The sequence below is a fragment of the Sprattus sprattus genome (genome assembly GCF_963457725.1).
Source record: "Sprattus sprattus genome assembly, chromosome: 16".
NCBI lineage: Eukaryota > Metazoa > Chordata > Actinopteri > Clupeiformes > Clupeidae > Sprattus > Sprattus sprattus.
In genome coordinates, this window is record NC_137914.1 from 14,615,452 (window position 1) to 14,636,907 (window position 21,456).

A 21,456-nucleotide genomic window follows, 5' to 3' on the forward strand; every position below is an offset into this window, starting at 1 on the left:
CCTTCTTGTTCTTCTCATTTTAAACTGACTATCTGTGACAAAGTTAAGTGCCACTTCTAGGGGACTTGCTCACACTGACGCATGCAGTGACTCTCGCACACGTACATGGATAATGGCTTAAAGACACACAGACACACACAGTCACACACACAAACACACACACACACAGACAATCATGTCCCATCACCATTCACACTGACCTCCCCCTTCTCGTAAGTAAAGTGATTAATCTAAGTGCATTTCTAAAGAGATGCGAATCAATTAAAATGAAGTCAGTTCCCAGGCCTCCTCAGCCTCTGTCTTGCTCCGTCCTTTCCTCTTCTTCTCCTTCTCCTTCTCTTTCTCTGACTGCAACCTGCTCCCTCTCTTTCTCTCATTTTTTTCTTCAACCAAGTCTCTCCATCTGCCTTTTTGTCCCTGCCTCTACCTGTTTTCCTTCTCTCTATCTCTCTCTCTCTCTCTCTCTCTCTCTCTCTCTCTCTCTCTCTCTCTCTCTCTCTCCATCTCTCTCTGTCTCTCTGATTAGGTCTGTATCTCTTGAGGTGTCTCCACTTGGCAGTGTCACAGTCGTCAGCTCCAGGCTCATCCAGCCCAGCCAATTACCTGATCCCTGTGCATACATCTCCCAGTAAACAATAGGCTGTTGCCGGGATACTGTCAGTGCTCACCAGACACAGTGCCAGGAACACGCTCAGATTAGCCTTAGAAACATGCACGTGCGCGCGCACACACACGCACAAAAACACAAAAACACACAAACACACAAACACACACACACACACACACACACACACACACACACACACACACACACACACACACACACACACACACACACACACACACACACACACATGTAAATGTACAAGGGCAGAGAGAGTGCCACACGTGTATCATGCACATGCATACACAGACAATCAGACAAGCAATACATGTCCCTATCCAAGTACATGCTCAGACGTACAGTCAACTCATCAACACATACACACGCTGACACACACTCATTCCCAGCACAGCGGCAGGAGCAGCACACACACACACACACACACACACACACACACACACACACACACACACACACACACAGACAGTTTGCGTATGACCAAATAATTGACCAAAGAAACACAGTCATAAATGTACATACCTACACTCAAACAGACATTTCACAACTCCACTGCATACATATCTAAGCATTCACACATACACACACATACACATACACAGATCTAAACACACAGGCACAGACTGTGGCTGAAGAAGAGAATTGTTTCTGTGGCGATCACAGTTGCTGTATGACTTTGTGTGTGTGTGTGTGTGTGTGTGTGTGTGTGTGTGTGTGTGTGTGTGTGTGTGTGTGTGTGTGCTGCTCCTGCCGCTGTGCTGGGAATGAGTCAGAGAGGCTTCTGCTTCTGAAGTGGCATTGCAGATCCACTGCACACAGGAAAATGCAGATCCCTATTTTACCTCAAACAATTACGTTCCAAATCAGTGCACCTGCTTGCAGTGTGTGTGTGTGTGTGTGTGTGTGTGTGTGTGCGTGCGTGCGTGCGTGCGTGTGCTTGTGTGTGTGTGTGTGTGTGTGTGTGTGTGTGTGTGTGTTTGAGTGAGTAAACAAGTCTATTTTGGTAAGCACGTTTGGATTTGGTTATTTTTATGTCAGCATGTTTTGGGATGAGGGCCTGTGTCATTTGTGTATGCTTGTAATTATTTTCAAGTTGTTTGTGCACTTACACGCATGTGTGTGTGTGTGTGTGTGTGTGTGTGTGTGTGTGTTTGCGTGCCTGAGCGTGTATGCATGTAGGTCTTTGTTGATGTGCCAGTGCTGATTTGCACTGCAGTGGAAACGTCTCCTTTGTGGCTGCTGGGGCTTTAATGGTCCGCTGGCATGCTTGATAACAGTGATTTTCCGGACTCTTCCTCCGGCAGCTCTGTGGCCCTCACCCAGGCAGCCCTCCCCAGCACGCCTCAGTCGTCCCCTTAAACCCCCCTTATCCCATCACACTCAGACGCTCAGCCTGGGCCACTGGGCAATGCCACGCCATCATTATATTATGCTAACGCAAACTTTTTCCCTGGTGGGGTGTACGGAAGGTTCTTCCTCCGTTAGGAGAACATCATAATCTTCATCAACACATAAACCTTGCCTGCATAGAATTCCTCATATTAACACCCTGGACAGTCTCAAATTCTATTCTATGGGTCAAAAAATGTCTCATTTCAGAGATTACAGAAAATTATAACTTAGTGGCTATACTAAGAGTTGGACTTTTTCTAATTTCAGCCTGATCAGGTCCTCTTTTTTTCTACCAAACAGAGGTTTTGTGCTGTTGTGCTGTATGTGCGATAACAAAACTACTTTAATGTCTCAACATGGGGGACACCTTACGGCATGGGGGATGTGGACATTTCCAATTAGGAAGTTGTGCCGTGAATCTCCCGACGGGTTGCACTCACAGCTCAGTGTGATTAGATGTGTTGATCAGACTGGATGCAGAGTGTGATGATTTCAAATGGGATTCTACTGCAGGGCTTTTTCAGGGGTGATTTCAAAGAATCGCTGCTCCCCTAGATTATTCGCTCAAAGCATCTCTGAAGTCTCTGATGCCCAAGGCCATTTTCTAAACCACAGGTCTTTCATTGCTTCCAATCGAAATATAGATTCCTTGTGTGTTTGTGTGCGTGTGTGAGTGTGTGTGTGTGTGTGTGTGTGTGTGTGTGTATGTGTGTGTTTGTGTGTGTGTCACAGATGAAAGATATTGACAACACGCTGCCACAAGTCATCAGGTTGTCACAACAGCTCTGTCACTTGGCCTTCTATTTGCTATTGATCATCCAGCATACAGAGATGGACAGAAGGTAGAGAGAGAGGAGAGAGGGAACTGATCTTGGAGAAGGATGTGAAGAACAGGGGGATGTGAGGGAGAGGAAGAGGAAGAGAAAGTAGAAATGAATATTATAAGAAGGAGGCCCACACCCCTGCATAGGAGAGGAAGACAGACTCAAGCGAGGCAGAGATGGAGGGAGAAGGGGAGAGATGGAGGGACGGACTGGGAGGAGAAGGAGATGGAGAAAGAGAGAGAGGAAAGAGAAGGAGAGAGGCGGGAAATCGATGGAGACGTCGAGGAGAAGTAATGGTTGGATATGGGGTGGCCGTATAAGTAGAGTAGAGACAGCTGAAGAAGGATGGAGACTCATCCCCCGCAGGAGACGTGCAGGTCTGCCCAGCCCACGGCGCCCGCTTGAAGGTCAGACAGTAATCAGCCCGAGGAATCTACTTTTAAACTGCCAGGACCTCTTTTCTCCTCTCCCCTAACTCTCCTCCCCAGTCCCCAATCAATCCCCCAAAAGCTCCCCTGAGCAGCTACCTTGAGAGCTCCTCACCTCCCGAGATGACATTCTCCTGGCCTGTGATGGCAGCAAAGATATCTTCCTTTAGAAATGACTTCCCCAAGGCCGACACGATTTGTCTCGTGTGCATTTGACTTCCGTGCATTGCTCTCTGGAGTGAAGTAAAAGACAAGAAAGAAAGACAGAGTGAAGGAAGAAAAGAAAGACTGGGGGGAAAGGGGGGGGGGGGGGCAGGACACGAGCTGAACAAACACGTGCTGGTCTAAACATGCGATGCGAAGGCCTGAGCGAAGGTTGGAGATGAATGCTTCGAGCGGTCTTTCTTTCAAAACCTTTGGGAGGCTGGGGGGAGAATAACGGGTGGTCAGGTCAAGTCAGGCTGCAGAGAAAGAGCGAGAGGAGAAGATAAGAGAGAGGCCTGCTGAAATGGGAGGGCTGGTACACATGCAAGGGGCGGCTCTCACCGCCTGTCCTGATGCGTCAGAGATATTTACTCTACTTTCACCGTGTCTCTTTTTCCTCTGCGCTCGTGCTCCTTTGTTCCACAGAACCTTCGCTTCATCTCTTGCTCACTCAGTGCCCCCTCTTTTGCCCTCATTTTCCACATTTTTCATTTTGCTTTTGTGGTGCTGTTCTTTCATACACACACACACACACACACACACACACACACACACACACACACACACACACACACACAAACAAACACAAACATACATAAACACACATAAACACTCACTTACGCACATATACACACATTTGCAAGGACACACACACATATACATAATGCAATTCTGAAGTGGAAACATTTAATTCTTTTCTCTGAAAAGTCTGTGAGTGTCCTCTGTGTGACCAGTGCATTCAGACAGTGAGCAAGTACAGGCCTTCAGAATGACAACCTACAGAGAGGCTGCTGCCAATGATGAGCACAGAGACGGAGGCATTCATAGTCATTTATATTCCTGCAACCAAACAAAAGGGGCTTCGAAGGCGGGTGAGGTGGGAATTGGGAAAGAGGACGTTCTAGTGATTTGTCATAGAACACTTCAAGATCAGAGTTGGCATCTAGGAGGGTGACAGCTGTGTTCCTGCAGCAGTTTAAGGACTTAATGTATTTGAAGTGTGTGCTCAAACTGTCAGATAGGAGGCGAGAAGGGGGTGTGAGTTTGTTTCTGTGTGTGTGTGTAGTTGTTTATTTGTTGAAACAGTTGAAAGAATCTGAACCAGAACAATAAATTGTCTCAGATAGGAGACATCCCAGATAAAATAATGGTTCTAGTGGTCTGATGTAACAAGGGTTTTAAACACATGTAACACATTTAACAGAATTACTCCCTTCAGTTAATCACTAACCTGTTACAAACCTTTTGATAACTATTTAAGGCTTAATGACTTGTTGTGTGTGTTTGTATGTGTGTGTGTGTGTGTGTGTGTGTGTGTGTGTGTGTGTGTTTGTGTGTGTGTGTGTGTGTGCTTTCTCCTTGGTACATCAGGTACATCAGTACTACAGCTTCCTGCCGGAGGACAAGGTGCCGTACGTGAACAGCATCGGGGAGAAGCATCGCATCAAGCAGCTTCTGCATCAGCTCCCACCTCACGACAACGAGGTCAGCCAGCCACCGCCTCTGCCTCCATCTTTATTTATAAACCACCTCACAACCACCACTGTGCTCTGTGCCACCCAAGCTGTGATGGGTGCGGCTGCCACCAATCGGACCTGTTACCGCGGCAGTAACAGAGAGAGTGGAAAGGAGAGAGACAGTTTAACAATAGCCCCCCCCCCTCCACCCCACACACAAGCACACACACTTTATTCAGAGTGTGTTTCGGGTACTGAGGCGTGGAGAGCCACGGGATTGGAATGGACTCGACCTTTCAGAGACGAGTAGAGGCAGTGTGAATTTGCTTATTTGCGGCTTTAAATTGAAATTGGAGTCAAGGGCCCTCTTGAAGGAATGGGCGGCCTTGTGCCAAGTCTACCTGGGACCACAAAGTCTATTTTCACGCTGAAAAGTCCATTAATATCGTTTCAGTCACCAAGATGTGCTTGGAGGTATTTGGTGGTTTGGGAATAAGGATGTTGATGAAACATATGATGGTGATAATGATAGAGATAGTCAAGGGCATGGTTGTTTAAACACTGACCATAAGTATTTAAAGCAAATGTGATGATATACATCCCAAGTGTAATAAACCATAAACCTGAACTCCAAACAGTCAAGACAAAATGGATAGCACATTATGCTGAACGGGTTTGCTCACTTGAGTCTGAGTAAACGGATGATGATGAAGAGGGAGTGGAGGAAGGAGCAGATTATGATACAGTACATTGTCTTCCTGCAGGACAAGAACACCAAGGTCGTGAGTTTGATATGCAGGCAGCCCACGTACTGATAGAAATGTAATTTGCGCTTGAAATGTGGAACTGTAAATGTACTGAAATGAAACTGTAGATGGTGAAGATGCTCATGACCAGGATGAAGATGTGGAGATGTGATGATGGATTACTGGAACTTAGGCGTATAGCCATGAGAAAGTGGTGCATGATGCTGACGATGCTGGTGGTTTGCAGGTCCGTTACTGTAACACCCTGGATGAGGAGGAGAAGAGGGAGCTGAAGATCTTCAGCAATCAGCGCAAACGGGACAATCTGGGCCGTGGCAGCGTCCGACCCCTCCCCCTGACCGTCACCGGGGCCGCCTGTGAGCAGGTACGGTTACACACACGGCTACCGCCTCAGAGAACACCTAACCACAGCCACCTGACCTGGACACCATCAGTTGAGCCCACAGGCATGCATACTCCACTAAACCAGCACTGACAGTAATGTTGTCTTGATCAAAGACTACATTTATTTACATACCATAGATTTATGTATGTATACTACCAGGGCATATAACCAGTATTTCTAAGGGCTTACCCAACACCTGGCCACCTGCCAGTTAAATTCACATTATATTAACAGGACAGAGAAATAAAAAGCAGCACAGTATTACCTTTCATTCTTTAATCAGTTCATAAAATGTAATATGATTTAAGTTTCACCTGAGAGACTGGCATAGCAGCGAACAAATTAAATACTACAAGGATATCGTTTGTAATAACGAGAGAATATTATGACCTTACCATTTGTGAGTGATGAATTGGGTATTCATAGAAGCAATTTCTCTTCTGCTTGATCTCTGTCCCTCTCCGTGTCTGGCCCGCTGTGACTCAGTGCCGAGGACAGATCAATGGCGGGGACATTGCGGTGTGTGCGGCGCGGGTGGGCCATGGAATGTGCTGGCACCCTCACTGCTTTGTGTGTTCGGTGTGTGACGAGCTGCTGGTGGACCTCATCTACTTCCACCAGGATGGCAAGATCTTGTGCGGCCGCCACCACGCCGAGAGGCTCAAGCCCCGCTGCTCCGCCTGCGACGAGGTCAGTGTCATGACCCCTGCCCCTGACCCCTGACCTCTTGACACATCTACCCCAGCTGGGGTTCAATCACTCAGTTTGGGTCTGGCAGGAGTGTGTGTGTGAGTGAAGACTTTCACCATAGACACATATTGCAGAGAGACACACGGGAGACATTAAGGTTATGTTTCAAACACAGAACAGCATCACTAGGCAGCACTTCAGCTGCAGAAAAAACAAAGGTCCGCCGTTAATAAATTATCCAACGACGACTCAGAGATTATCTTTAAGGGTTCTGACAAATGTGAGGGTCTAGCTCTAGCATGAATAGAGTTGACTGTGAACATTTTATTTAAAGACAATTAGTGGCCGACACTGCATACAACAAGCTTCCCAATGATCCTACAAACAGGTTTAAAAGAGAAATGTATGCATTTGTGAACTTGAATTCTGCATTCACTGCTGGGTATATCACAAACAAAGAGAGAAGGCTTTGTTTCTCATGAACAAACAGCCGACTTTTCCAGTAGTTTACATATTAAGTGCAATTTTCTAGTGTTGCCCCTGGGCCTCCAGTAGTGTCTAGCAACAACTCTGTAACAGAGCCCCTCTCCAAATACATTGGCCATCACATCAGATGGGGGATGAGCTCCCTTCATACAACAGAGACACAAGTGACTTTATCAACCAGCTCTCTCAACTCACTGTGACTGGGAGTGATAGAATACCAGCAACCACAGGTTTTTTTTACTCTCGCAAACATTCCCCAAAACGTTGGCCTGATGGCACTGAAACATTACCCTAAAAACGCAGAGACTTGTCCTCTCCCGCACAGTTCATTTTGGATATGACTGACATGGTATTGAGTAAAGCTTATTTCCTATTTGGACGTGACTTTTACTTACAGAACATGGGAGTTGCGATGGGTGCAGCCTTGGCGCCTGATTTTGCCAATCAGTTTCTAGGCATGATGGAAGAAAGGTACATACAGTATATTCTACGTAATAACCCCTTTTCTGACCATATCCTGTTCAACAAGCAGCACAGTGATGACTGTCTGTTAGAGCCCCAGACCATCACTTCAGTCCTTGTTAAACAGTTTAAACAAAACAATATAGATCAAAATAGAATGTGATCCCTGAAAAGTCAGCTTTTTAGACACATGGGTCATATATGATAATGATTCCATACGCACATTATTATTTGTTAAACCCTACTGCCAAAAACAGGATATTGCATGCTTGTAGCCTCTATACCACTCCACACAGTCAGTCCCTGGGGGCGAGGAGGATAGGCAGGGAGGATGAGGATGTCAGAATTCAGTCAGACAAAATGTACGGGCAGATCTTGGACAGGGGGTTATAAAAGAAAGCCACTGGACCGGGTCCTCCAGAAAATTAATTCAGTCCATACTCAGACTCAAGGGACAATAAAAAACGAAAAAAAGGATCATTCCGGGATATGTTGTACCACCTCAACACCTCTGAGCCACCAGATAAAACAGATCATCACAGGGAACATGGGGACATGCTTCATGCAGGTCCAGTATGCTGTACCTTGTTCAGATATCTTCCAGTATTCACCCACTCCAGGGCCAGGAACATCAGGGATGCGTTGGTGCGTGCTGATACTCTTCATTTCCTCGAGGACACCATGAGACAGATTAGACAATGCAAAGGGATCCTTTCCCTTCAACGCAGCAGAACATCCTGCTTCACCCCTAGCACATTTAGATGGACTGCCTCAGAAAAAAAGAATATAAACCTTTGTAATACTTGTGTGTACATGCGGTCTACAATACACTGGCAAAACAAATAGACAATTACAAATTCAGATCAATGAACACTGAGGCACCATCCGCAGGAGGGATATAGAGTCACCCATTGCCAGACATGCTTCCATAGCCCACACACAGTGGGAGAACTACAGGCGGTTGGTATTGACCGCCTTTAACCCAGCCACAGAGGCTGGGATTTGGAGGAGAGACTTCCTCAAAGTGAGGCACGGTGGATCTTCTAGATGCAGACATTATCTCCTAATGGACTGAATGGAATATGGATTTAACTTGTTTCCTGTTATTTCTTTGTCCAGGCACATCGAGATTTCCCTTGCAAATTTGTAGTACTTTGTCCACTAATGTCTCAATTTAACTGTGCATCTACACAATTTTCATAATGACATACAGTAGGACTTTGCCCAACCCATGGACTAGATGCCACACCCAAGAACCATGCACCAGTGATTTGTCCCTGTTTAATATCTCTCTGTGTTAGTTCTTTTTTCTTCTTTGTGATTTCAAGGTTTTTGATTGGTTTCATCTGAAACATCTGCACTACACTGTAAATATAACACATTTGAAGTCTGTCAGACAATACATTTCCCCAGTGGACATCTTGGCTGGTTTAGTATTTTTCACCCTCTTTGAGTGTGAGCTCCCTTTCTTTGTGTGTGTCCTCAATTCAATTTTGTCCAACACCAACTTGATTACAGGCACATAAAAGGCGCAGATTCATCTCTGGATATCTGTGGTATATTCAGTCTGTGTATATCTCTGTGCCGAGACTGCATGTTCTCTGCAGTAGATTCATTCTGTGTGTGTGTGTGTGTGTGTGTGTGTGTGTGTGTGTGTGTGTGTGTGTAGATCATCTTCTCGGATGAATGTACGGAGGCGGAGGGAAGGCACTGGCACATGAAGCACTTCTGCTGCTACGAGTGCGCCGCCCCGCTGGGGGGCCAGCGCTACATCATGAAGGACGGACGGCCCCACTGCTGCAACTGCTTCCAGTCGCTCTACGCCGAGTACTGCGACGCCTGCGGAGAACACATAGGTACGAGTCAACGAGGGTCACTGTTTCTCTCCCTCTGTCTGTCCCTCTGCCACTCTCTGGCTGTCTCACTCTCACTCTGTCTCCCCATGTCTCCTTCCTGCCTGATCAACATGGTCTGTTTCTTTTCCCTTTTAGTCCCTTGTCCCCCCCCTTAGTTTGTGCTTGTGGTTTACTGTCCTTTCTCTGTCTATACACTTTACATTTGTTTTAGTGTGAGTCTTTTCCAGTCCATGTAATTTACTTTTTTTAGGTTTTAGAATTGATTCTTGGTATTTGATTGTTTATTTATGTTTTTCTCCTCTGTTCATTTGTTTACTCTGGTGCTCCCCCCCTCCCCAATCAGTGCTTGTGTAAGTGGGTTCTAATTAAGGACCTTCATGCTGTTGATAGAAGACTGGGAATGTTTATAGACAATTCCAGAAGTAAGACAGGATTTTCTAATGAGGCAGTCTCACAACACAGGAGGAAACTCATTTTCGTAAATCACCATGGTTAAACGTTTATTAAAAATGCAATTTTCTGTAGATCGAAGGGCTGGGAAGCACAGCTGTTTGTGTGTGTGTGTGTGTGTGTGTGTGTGTGTGTGTGTGTGTGTGTGTGTGTGTGTGTAGGGTTGTTACAGATACGGTAATTATTTTTTAGTCAGTGCGGTGAGGGCGAGCAGGACGGCTCTAAATGAGAGGCAGTGGATGCAGATGGAGCCAGTAAAAGATGATTAGCTCCCTGTGCTTCTGAGGGCCTCCGTTGTGGTAAACACAGTATGATGGAGTTTGAACAGGCAACGACATGACTGTGTTAAAGCACAAGCATCACGCACAGTGAAGTGCTGTACTGAGCTTTCTCTGTGGCACTGGTGCGTTGTGGTGTTGTGGTACTGGGCTGTCTGTAAAGTCACAGGGGAACTCATTTTAATAGAAGAATTGATTGAGTCAGAAACAACTCATTCCATTTGGTTAGTTTTCCATTTGTTTGCAAAGGAGGCTCCTGAACTGAGACAAATTTAATATTTTACCTGATAATGTAGCCAACACATCAATACACTGGTGAGATTGGGTCTGTTAAAAAACAATGAGCTGGCATTCAGCTGAAAACAGTTCCATTCTTTTCAAATAAATCAGAATAAATCAGAATATATAGTGAACTGAAATAGTGGATATCCACATACCACACAAAGTTTTTCAGACTCCTTAGTGCAGAAGTGGAATGTAAATGTTTTTTTTTTGTCTGAAAGTACATTGTTTGCACTTACTCACGGTCGTTCTGTGTGCCTGACTCTGTAGGTATTGACCAGGGCCAGATGACGTATGATGGGCAGCACTGGCATGCCACCGAGGAGTGTTTCTGCTGTGCCCGCTGCAAGCAGTCTCTCCTGGGCCGCCCCTTCCTGCCCAAGCAGGGCCAGATCTTCTGCTCGCGTTCCTGCAGCACGGGCGAGGAGCCCGATGAGTCCGACTCGTCTGACTCGGCCTTCCAGAGCGCCCGGTCCCGCCAGTCACGCCGCAGCGCCCGCATCGGCCGCCACGGAGGGGCCAAGGCCAAGGCCAAGCCCGAGGGCCGGCAGTTGTCAGCCGCTAGCAACCCAGACCGCCTGTCGGCCGACATGGACCCACTGTCGGTGCAGATGGACCTGCTGAGCGTGGCAAGCCCAACCCAGAGTCGCACACCTAGCCGGACCCCGAGTCGCACCCCTAGTCGCACCCCAAGTCTGAACCGCGAGCAGGTGTGGATGAGCCGAGACGAGCCATCCTACCAGTACGAGACGCCCCAGAGGGACCCGTCCCCGGCACCGCCCAACCCGCACCAGCACCAACACCAGCACCAGCACCAGCTGCTGGGCCAGTGCAACCCACGGCCGCCATACGTCTCCAGCCAGAGTCAGCCAGGCCCGGTGCCAGCTCACCCCGAGCCCTGGCCCAAAGAGCCCCCGGTGGGGCCTGGGAACCCCAAGAAGCCCCCCGTGATGGCAGCGCTGCGGGGCCACTCCTTCAATGAGAACTGGATGCACCACAGCCAGGACACAGAGTTCCGCACACCAAAGCTGAAGACGCAGATGAGCTTTAACGAGGCGTCCAGCCGCGCTGGTGGTGGCGTCGGCGGGGGCGTCAGCGGGGGCTTCTTGGACAAGCGCAGCGTGAGTGTGCATGGCTTCCCTCGTGAGGTCCGGCCCCCACTGCTGCGCAGCCGCACGCCCATCAATGAGATGATGACCCCACCTGAACAGACGCCACACGGCTCCACAGACTCCCTCTCACTGTCCTATGCCACAGGTACAGACCAAAGCTGTATACACACACACACACACACACACACACACACACACACACACACACACACACACACACACACACACACACACACACACACACAACACACACGGTTTGGATTTGCCACACACATGCACACAACTAATGTGTTATGTCACAGGTATGCACTTATTATACTTAAGCTTACATACACACACACACACACACAGACAAGCACGCACACAAGTACACAAGAAGCAATTCAGTCTCACTAATAATTGATTAGATGTGACACAAAAGCCATTAATGGCTCCTATCTCCCTCTGCCACTCCTTATCAGTTAAATTCCATCCAGATTGTTACTGACATTCACGCTTCTCAAGTGCCACTCAGAGGTCCTCCTAAGAGGGTGAATTATGACGGTTATCACATCTGCAGTGAAAGAATAATGGGTGTGGATGGTTTGTCATTTTTTAACAGGCAACTCCTTGGACGGCACCACCAAGCGCCAGGAGCACCTGTCTCGCTTCTCAATGCCAGACCTCAGCAAAGACTCGGGCATGAACGTGTCAGAGAAGAGCAACATGGGGACCCTTAACTCATCCATGCAGTTCCGCAGCACAGAGTCCTTGACCTCTGCTCCGCGTCCCTTCTTTGACCTGGGTGTACCCGTTCCTCTTAAGTACCCGCCCATGCAGTACTGGGATCCACCGCGTGGCCTGGGCTTCCAGGAGAAGGGCAAAGGTCGCGCTGGTCTGGCCGGCAGCATGGGGAACATGCATGTTACCCCAGTGATGGAGCAGAGGGCCCCGCCGCGGCCCCGGAGGCCCAACGAGCAGGAGCCACGAGGGACTCGCCACCGCCACCGCACCGGGGGCCGCCACCACCACCACCACCACCACGGCCAGCACGGCCACCATGGGCACCACCATCACCATGGCCAACGCCAGTCGCGGCGCTCCCGTTCCGACAACGCCCTCCACCTGGCCGCCCAAGGACCGGGCAACGGCACCGGTGGCAGTGGTGGAAGTGGCGGTTACCACGGTGACCCGGGCCAGCCGCAATTCTTCCGTGAAGACTTCCACGAGCGCTTCCCCCTGTCCCGGGCGTCCCGTGAGCTCTTCAGCGGGGGGAACCTGGGAGGGTACCGGCAGCAGTTCTACCCCAGGCCGTGCCCGCGAACGACCTCGGAAATGACCCTGCAGAACCCTGGTGGCGGGTCGGGGGCTCATGGGCGCGGAGGACCCTACCTCAACGGCTACGGAGAAGGGGAAGAGGAGGGCGATGAAGAGCACTTCTGCTCCACCTGTTCCTCTTCCACGGAGGAGTCCGCTGACGAGGGCTACTTCCTGGGGGAGCCCATCCCTCGTCCAGTGCAGCTGCGTTACCTAGACAACGAAGAGCTAAGGCACAGGTACAGCCCTACGGCTCTGGGAGGCCGAGGGCAGCTGCACACGCGCCGGCGCAGAAAGAGCAAGAACTGCAGCATCTCGTAGGGCCGTGTGTGATCGCGTGTGTGTGTGTGTGTGTGTGTGAGTGTGTGTGAGTGTGTGTGAGTGTGTGTGTGAGTGTGTGTGAGTGTGTGTGAGTGTGTATCTGTATGTATCGTGTGTGCGTGGAGGCGATGGTATATTTGTAACATGTGGGAGGAAGCACTTGTGTGAATTTGTGTGGGTACAGATGTACCATGTACAGTATGTGTGTACAAATTAGCCTATGAGTTCATGCACTGAATGTGTGTGATTCAGTGTGTGTGTGTGTGTGTGTGTGTGTGTGTGTGTGTGTGTGTGTGTGTGTGTGTGTGTCAGGGGACAGGTTATACATGGATGAGAGATTTCTTGTGTGCTCAACTGAACAGAACATTGCCTGGAATTCAAGTGGATGTAACTAGTCTTTCAAATCACAGTGTTACCTGATGTTTCTGGACATCGTATTTAAAATCTTCAGTGGACCATAGGAAGGCTACACACACTCAATATGGATCTAACTTGCTCATAACACTCTATTCTCTACGTATGAGCCTGATAACATGTTATAAACTGTCATTAACCGTTTACAGAGACTGAACTGAGATGACTAGAGATGCTACAGAAATGATATAAAGAGTATTAACTATTAACTATTTAAATATTGTATTCCTGAGAACCCAAATGTTGTTGAAAAAAGCTGTGCAATAAGAATGTTCTCTGGTGATCTATGTGATGGTTAGACTGCGGCCCTTCAGTAGAAACTAAAAGGTGGAGTGGAAATGGACTTTGTTACTGTGACAACACCAGGATTTGCAGGCAGCAATGACACCTGTTTCAGCTGACTTCAACCAGCCCCAGGTGCAGAAACCATCCAGACCCAGGTGGTGTGGTTTTGGTCCTGGATTTGCGAGGAAGGCCTGATCACACGGTGGCTCCTTGAGATCTGATCTGCTGGCAGCAGAGATGGGCAGTGCTGGAGGCTCTCGCTGTAAATCTCCCCGGCACATACACAGCAGGAGGAGAACGATTGGCTGGACGGTATGGAGAGACAGAGCCAGTAGATGTCTATGTGAAATCTCTCCCTGCCCTACTATAAATAGACCCCTCTACCTTGCCTTCCCCCTCCCTCTCCACCCTCCTCAGCTTCTGCCATTTCTGCATCAAAAGAATAGCTACTATGATCCCTTCTTCTCTATCTTTTTAGTTTCCGTCTCTCTCTATCTCAGGCCTTTCCCACAACAGCATTGTTCGGTATCGTCCAGTGTTTCATGCAATACTCCTTTCACCTCTCCCTTCCTCAGAGCGCTTGTCATTCTTTTGAATTCTTGAAAACTTACAGTGTACAGTGAAATCATGTTCTCTAAGTTATGGGTGTAGTACTGTAAATGTATTGTAAATATGGTCCTAAATATTTATATATTTTGTATCTTCAGATGCATTATTTGTATTATAGGATGTAGAAACAGAGCTGCCTGCACGTGCCCTTGCTGTTTTCGTCTCGTATTGGAATTAAAGGATTATTATAATAAACCCCTAAAATGGCTACCTACGTTTCTCTCCAATCCTGTGATTAGCTTTGGCATTTCAGCGTTGCAGCAAACAGTCCCTCGTTATGCTCTGTACATAAATATCACTCAACAGTACACAAGACTGTATATAGTCATCGGAGCGTGGCAAAAATGGTGGAAACATCTTATGAAAATAGAAGTGTATTCTGGAAATTGTATTACATTTTATATATATAAAATTAAGTATTAGTGGATATGGATTTTTTTTTCTATATATATATATAGAAAAAGATCCATATCCACTAATATTTCATTTTCTATGAAGAACATAAAATACAAAGAATGGATGTTATTTCAAGTAAGTTTTAATATTTCTAAATTCACAGAACATCATACAGTAGTAATGGCAGCAGCAGTTGCACTGAGTGGCATGACACAAACATTCGTCCCTCCAGGATCTTGCGAAGGTTTGTTGAGTTAAAAACAATTGCAACTAAAAACTGCAGTGATTTTGAGGTTTTTTCCATGTCCTGCGGGAAATCATAAACATTGTGATTCCACCAGGACCTTGCCAGGGTTTGTTGTGGCTGTTGTGCCAAAGTTGCCAAAAGAAACTGAATTTGCTGCAGGAATTCAAAATAAATTGCAGGGATTTTTAATTAAATACAATACATCAACTTATTATAATAAGAGAAAATTGCAACTCACAATTGCAACTGCGGAAAAAAATCCTTGCGTGAATTTCTGTTTGCAAGATTGTGTTAAAAGACCTCAAAACTCTGGAAGGACTGATTAAATGTAAAATGTCACACACACATCCATAATATAAAATATTCTGACGTCATGTCATAGAAAACATATCCAATCTTTGGTCAACAACCATAAAAAACCTCCTTGAAATCTGTGATGTCATTTAGCAGACTGCGATATTGACATGTTGACAAACCACCTACACCATTAACTAGCTAATAACTTAGTAATTAGGCTACAGTGTAGCAACACCATGAAGCACAACTACCTGCCGTAAGCCCGCTACTAGAAATGAAAACACAGGAAAGGAGGGGGTAGGAAATTGGCTAGAGAGAATCTCTTAGGCTATGTTGAATGAAGTAGGATTATCAATGGTTTGATTTTCCCCTGCAGATAAATGGGTTAATTCTAACAGCTATCTATCAGGTAGGTCCAACTCTGTAATGCAGCACTACAGTATGTAGCTAGCTGTTTTATGAGGTGTTTGCATTAACGTTCTAGCTGCTTCTGTCATTCCCTACACTCTTAGTAGCTTATACAGTTTTTCATAAACAGTTTTAACACGGAAGCGGCAAAGGTTTACTTTGTTTGAAATTAGCTTGTTGTGGTCTGACAGTGTACAAAGCTTCAACCTTAATTAGGATGTAGTCATGATTGTGGATTAATAACTAGTTAAAGACGGTAGATGTGAACTGTGCTGGCATTGTTCTCTCCAAACCAAAGCTAGCATGTCAGATACAACCATGCTCTTTTCTCTGAACATTTGCTTAGGTTTCACAATGCATCCCAGTAAGCAGGTGTCCTCACAGATATGCATCAATTATCCCAATATGAAAATGAAAGCTGCCTTCCAAAATATCTTCTTAAATTATTCTGTATGAGGCGTCCTGTCCGAGGTTAGGGGGCCCCTAGAGTCCCTAGAAACGCCCTTGATACACACACTGATCCATGAAACTATTACAGAGCACACTCAACGCTGTAGAAAATGCCAAAAATCATATGTAAGAGCACCTTGTTTCCACTCATAGAGGTCTTTATCTTGATACGGTATTGATACACATTGTGCATGAATGTGTTTGTGCATTAAGTGTTGGTTTTGAAGGCTAACATGTCTGAGAAAAAGCAGGGCTATGTTCAAGAGGCAACTGGTCTTTAGAAATGAACCATGTGGTTCATGACAGGAGACACAGACATACACACACACATATGTAGACATACACACCCACAAGCTGCCTCCTTCAAGAGGGTAGCTGGGAGTTCCCCCCCCCCCCAATGCCGAGCTGCTCTGAGACTAGTGACATTATGGGTCCCCTCTGGCTCCTCCGTGGATGTCAGCGAAGCAGGGACCCCTCCTGTGGTGGGGGGGGCGGGGTTGGCATGGGCGAGACCTGGCGGGCGTCATACTCCTTGATGAAGTCCTGCATGGCCTCCACGCAGCGCAGGCCAACCTCCCGCAGGTTCTCATGCAGCGAGGACTGGATGGGCCGCTCCAGAGACGGGTCCTTGGCGATCAGCATCTTCACCACCACACCAAACGTGTCGCAGTCCTGGCGGTACACCTGCACACACACACACACACACACACACACACACACACACACACACACACACACACATTTAAAAAAATGCTTTCATTTGGATCCACAAGCAGCAAAACAACATCAAAATCCTTTGGGAAAAGTCATGACAAGGTGATTTTTCCTGCCCACATATGTACCAATACATACAATATAAGACGAAACATAAAGATGACCAGACATACACACACACACACACATACACACACATATATTATATAGAAAGTGTGTATCAAGCTACTCTCCCAGCTCGTTAAATTCAAGATATTCTCAAATGAGAATATAACTAAGGTGTGTGTGTGTAAATGCAATGGCATGTGAGTCCATTCTTCTGGTGTGGCCACAGGTGATTAGCTGGCTTTAAGCAAAAGAGAAAAATGAGCATTAACACCCACTTGCTGTGCAGCCATGCTAACCCACCTCCCTCTAGGCTGATCAGGTCTGAGAAAAGCAAAAACCCTTTCAGAAGTACCCCAACACCGTACTAATTCATCCATTCAAAAGGAACAACTTCTGCTGCAACAACTCTATCGATGGCTCATAGTCTACACCATCATCAACTCCAACACAGGCTCCCCATCACTGCAATTAAAGGCATAGCCCCACCCCTACTGAGGGACTGTCAGCTGCACACGTAAGGATACAGCAGGTACCAGTTACCAATTCAACTGAGAAATAAACAACAGGTTGATATGGAAATGACAATTGTTGCATTTTTTTGCTTACTAAATGTATACAAAGAACATATTTTACATAATTACTTTTCAGTAAATCCCTTGGACTGAGAAAGCAACTGACTACATTCTACAACATTGCTCACTGCTATCAATATTCATGTATTTCTTCTCACGATCTATCACAAAGCTATGCTGTATCAGCTCCTTCCACCAGCCCTGTAGGGCATAAGAGAATGTGTGTGTATATAGTTTGTGTCGTGAAGTAGGACTGTGTGTCTGTACAGGATTCAATTTAGCATGGCCACTACACATATCTACAGAACCCGATGATGACACTGGCTTCCCATATGGAAAGCTACTGGACTAAAAGATCCTCTCTTCAAATTCTCAACTTGTCCTTTGCCATGTCCCGTCTGGGGAGAAAGCCATCTGTCACCTTCCTACTGGAAACTCTCACAAGATGGTGCACATCGCTCGCAAAGAACGCAGGCGCAGCCATGCTAAAGATATCTCTCTCCTCTCCTTCATTTGATTAGCTCTGAGGAATGCAGGGACTCATCACTCTGAGAAAGAATCTAGAGAGAGAGGGAGAGAAAGAAAAAGAGAGAGAGAAAGAGATGGTGTGTGAAGGAGAGATGAGGAGAAAGAGAAACAGATGAAGGAGGGAGACATGCCTGATGTGTTCCAGTCATGTGTGTGCTATTAGAGTGAATTAGTGGCCACACACACTACCACACTCACATACATACATACATACATACACACACACACACACACACACACACACACACACCCTATCACATGCAGATGGAAACACACTCTCTGCTGCTGTATTGAGCATGCCTGCAAAACACATACACAAAACACACACACACACACACACACACACACACACACACACACACACACATACATACATACCCTGCTGCTGACGTACATACACACCCTATAACTTATTCAACAGGATTAATCCATGACCTTTCCAAGGCACATTTATAGGCCACACAAAAAAGGCATTTGCTCAAATAAGCCTACATCTGTTTGTTTTGACCTCCATTTTGAGTCTGTTTAGTGTTATGTAAATGTGTTATATAGCAGGTTGCATAATAGGTGTCAATGAATGAGAGAAGCTGCTGCCAATCAATAAAAGGCTGTTAACAAACCGTGACCATGTACTGTCCCTGATGCTATGTTTTGATCAGCCTACTGGCATTCCTCCCGTGTGTGTGTGTGTGTGTGTGTGTGTGTGTGTGTGTGTGTGTGTGTGTGTGTGTGTGTGTGAGTGTGTGTGAACATGTATATTCTCTCTCTGAATATATGTATTCAGAATACATATTGTAGCCTATACACAAAAACAACAGATGTGTGTGTGTGTGTGTGTGTGTGTGTGTGTGTGTGTGTGTGCCTATGTATAAGTATGTTATGTACGTACATAAATAAACAAAACTAAGCGCTTCAGCTACCTGTTACCAAACCCCCTCTAAACAGCACCTACCCTACTTGCCAGTGGTAACCATGGAGATGAAGGGACGGGGAGAAACTGAGAAGGATGATTCTACTCCTGCCCACTGAGTCACTCCTCATGTGCTGAGCTTTAATATAGACTCTAGTGCTCACACAAACACTCACAAAGGCACAGTTCAGCAAACACACACTCACACACTCTCTCACACACACACACACACACACACACTCTCACAAAGGCACAGTACAGCAAACACACACACAAACACACACACACAAACACACACACACACTCACAAAGGCACAGTACAGCAAACACACACACACACACACACACACACACACACACACACACTCACAAAGGCACACAGTACAGCAAACACACACACAAACACACACACACACACACACACACACACACACACACTCACAAAGGCACAGTACAGCAAACACACACACACACACACACATACACACACACTCACACGCTCACACACTCACACACACACAGATACACACACACACACACAGGCACATACATACTACAAAACTCATACTGTTTCTCTCTCTACCTCTCACATGTACACCGGATGTTAAAAACGTCCACACACACACATACTCTAGCTGTATTGACACACAGTCTCTGTGTCACCCGCTGCTTCATGGGAGTCTATATGGTCTATTCTTTCACACAGAGCTATTACTAAAGCCTCTTAGTGCTTTTATCATGAGGTCAGAGGTGGAAATAAATAATACAAAATAAAATGGAATACATTTGCGTTGCACTACACTCTTCTGGAACACCTTGCTTTCCACATTGCATGATTGGCGATTAAACATTCAGAAAAATTCCATGGTGATGGCCATCGCTGCCTGCCAATTATTTTGTGTGTACATCACACACTGACAAAGAAGGTGGTGGACTCCTACTATGGTGATGTCTGGAGAGAGAGATAGCACGAAGTGCTAACACTGTGGTCACACTTTATTTTAAGAAACCTACAGGGTACTTACATCATTTCATCATCAATGGCTTTAATACATGTTCCACATTACTGTATATGCCTCTATTAACAACATAGATTTAAGAAGTACACTGTACTGATTTTCTCATTAACTAAGTGTTTAGTAAATAGGACTTAAGGCTACTGCAGATAAAATGTCAGGCTCCAGTTTTGGTCATATAGTTGCCTATAAACTGGCTACATGTCTAATACCTCTTATATGAAGCTAATGTGGTTCAGGGACCTGTTTAGGTAGTTTAGTAGTGGCCTCTCGAGTGTTGAATACTACTTGGTAGTGGAGTGGCCTCTTCCTAGGCTAAGTGAACGAGTGGGAGGAGGTTGTGTCAGTCACTGCGTCACTCTGACGGAGGTAGACAGCTAGCGGACTTTTGGTGTCTAGCTCACCTCTTCGATCTCACGTCTCTTCGTCTGGATGGCTCTGCTTCTGGCCGCGGCCCTGGTCACGGCTGATGGCACATCCCTGGCCTTGGTGACATCGTCTTCATGAGACACCTGGAAGAGAGGGAGAAATGATTCCCACTGGTCAGCGACAGACTGTGCTGCAGGCTGCACAGGTCCTGGGTCAGCCTGTGCGCTCTCATGATGATGAGATGCAGTGGGCCTTCAGGTCACGTCTGGCAATTATAAAGAAGTTTTCCTTACTGTATCATTTTGACTGGCATGTTGTGTTCCCTCACATGACGCTAATAATCTTAGACACAGGAGTAGGAACTGAACACAGAGAGAAAAAGAAAAAGAGAAAGACAGAGAAAAAAGGTGCTCTGGTCCTGCCATTCAATTCGAGTGGGAAAATGCTCTGGAGTTCCTCTGTCGTTATTCATCTACGACAGGATTATTTGTGGATCCTAATCGAATTTGTGTGCCTGTTACGAGTATCAGAGCTCAGAATTCCATCTTTACGTAATTGGGTTGCGCTCGATCTGTGCCCCCTTTTCCCATCATTTTGTCAGCATTTCCTCTTACAGAGTCTCATTTTGTTTCGATTCTCTCCTGATTCCCTTTGAGTGTGTGTGTGAGTGTGTGAGTGTGTGAGTGTGTGTGTGTGTGTGTGTGTGTGTGTGTGTGTGTGTGTGTGTGTGTGTGTGTGTGTGTGTGTGTGTGTGTGTGTTGTGGTAGCCCAAGCTGCTCTTAGGCTCCCACTTAGGTTAACATGGGTGACCAGGACTATAC

The 21,456-nt window shown here is 46.5% G+C and overlaps 2 protein-coding genes across 2 annotated transcripts in view; one reads left to right on the top strand and one right to left on the bottom strand.

Annotated features, from left to right (window-relative positions):
• The window catches only part of prickle2a (prickle homolog 2a), a gene marked incomplete at its 3' end in the record, with an annotated part of 40,665 nt that extends 27,353 nt beyond the window's left edge, over positions 1–13,312 (top strand). The window contains exons 3-8 of the mRNA XM_080853971.1: positions 4,842–4,955; positions 5,921–6,058; positions 6,566–6,769; positions 9,387–9,573; positions 10,854–11,840; positions 12,297–13,312. Of these exons, the coding sequence (XP_080710097.1) occupies positions 4,842–4,955; positions 5,921–6,058; positions 6,566–6,769; positions 9,387–9,573; positions 10,854–11,840; positions 12,297–13,312 (2,646 nt within the window). The remainder of the gene's footprint in view (positions 1–4,841; positions 4,956–5,920; positions 6,059–6,565; positions 6,770–9,386; positions 9,574–10,853; positions 11,841–12,296) is intronic.
• A 3,458-nt stretch (positions 13,313–16,770) lies between these two features.
• LOC308377221 (periphilin-1) lies at positions 16,771–21,228 on the bottom strand (the record flags this gene model as incomplete). The annotated part of the gene is made up of 3 exons (XM_080853805.1): positions 16,771–17,102; positions 20,671–20,778; positions 21,187–21,228. The coding sequence occupies 3 exons, from the start codon at positions 21,226–21,228 to the stop codon at positions 16,875–16,877; spliced, it is 378 nt and encodes a 125-aa protein (XP_080709931.1). The 3' UTR covers positions 16,771–16,874.
• Between the last annotated feature and the right edge of the window lie 228 nt (positions 21,229–21,456).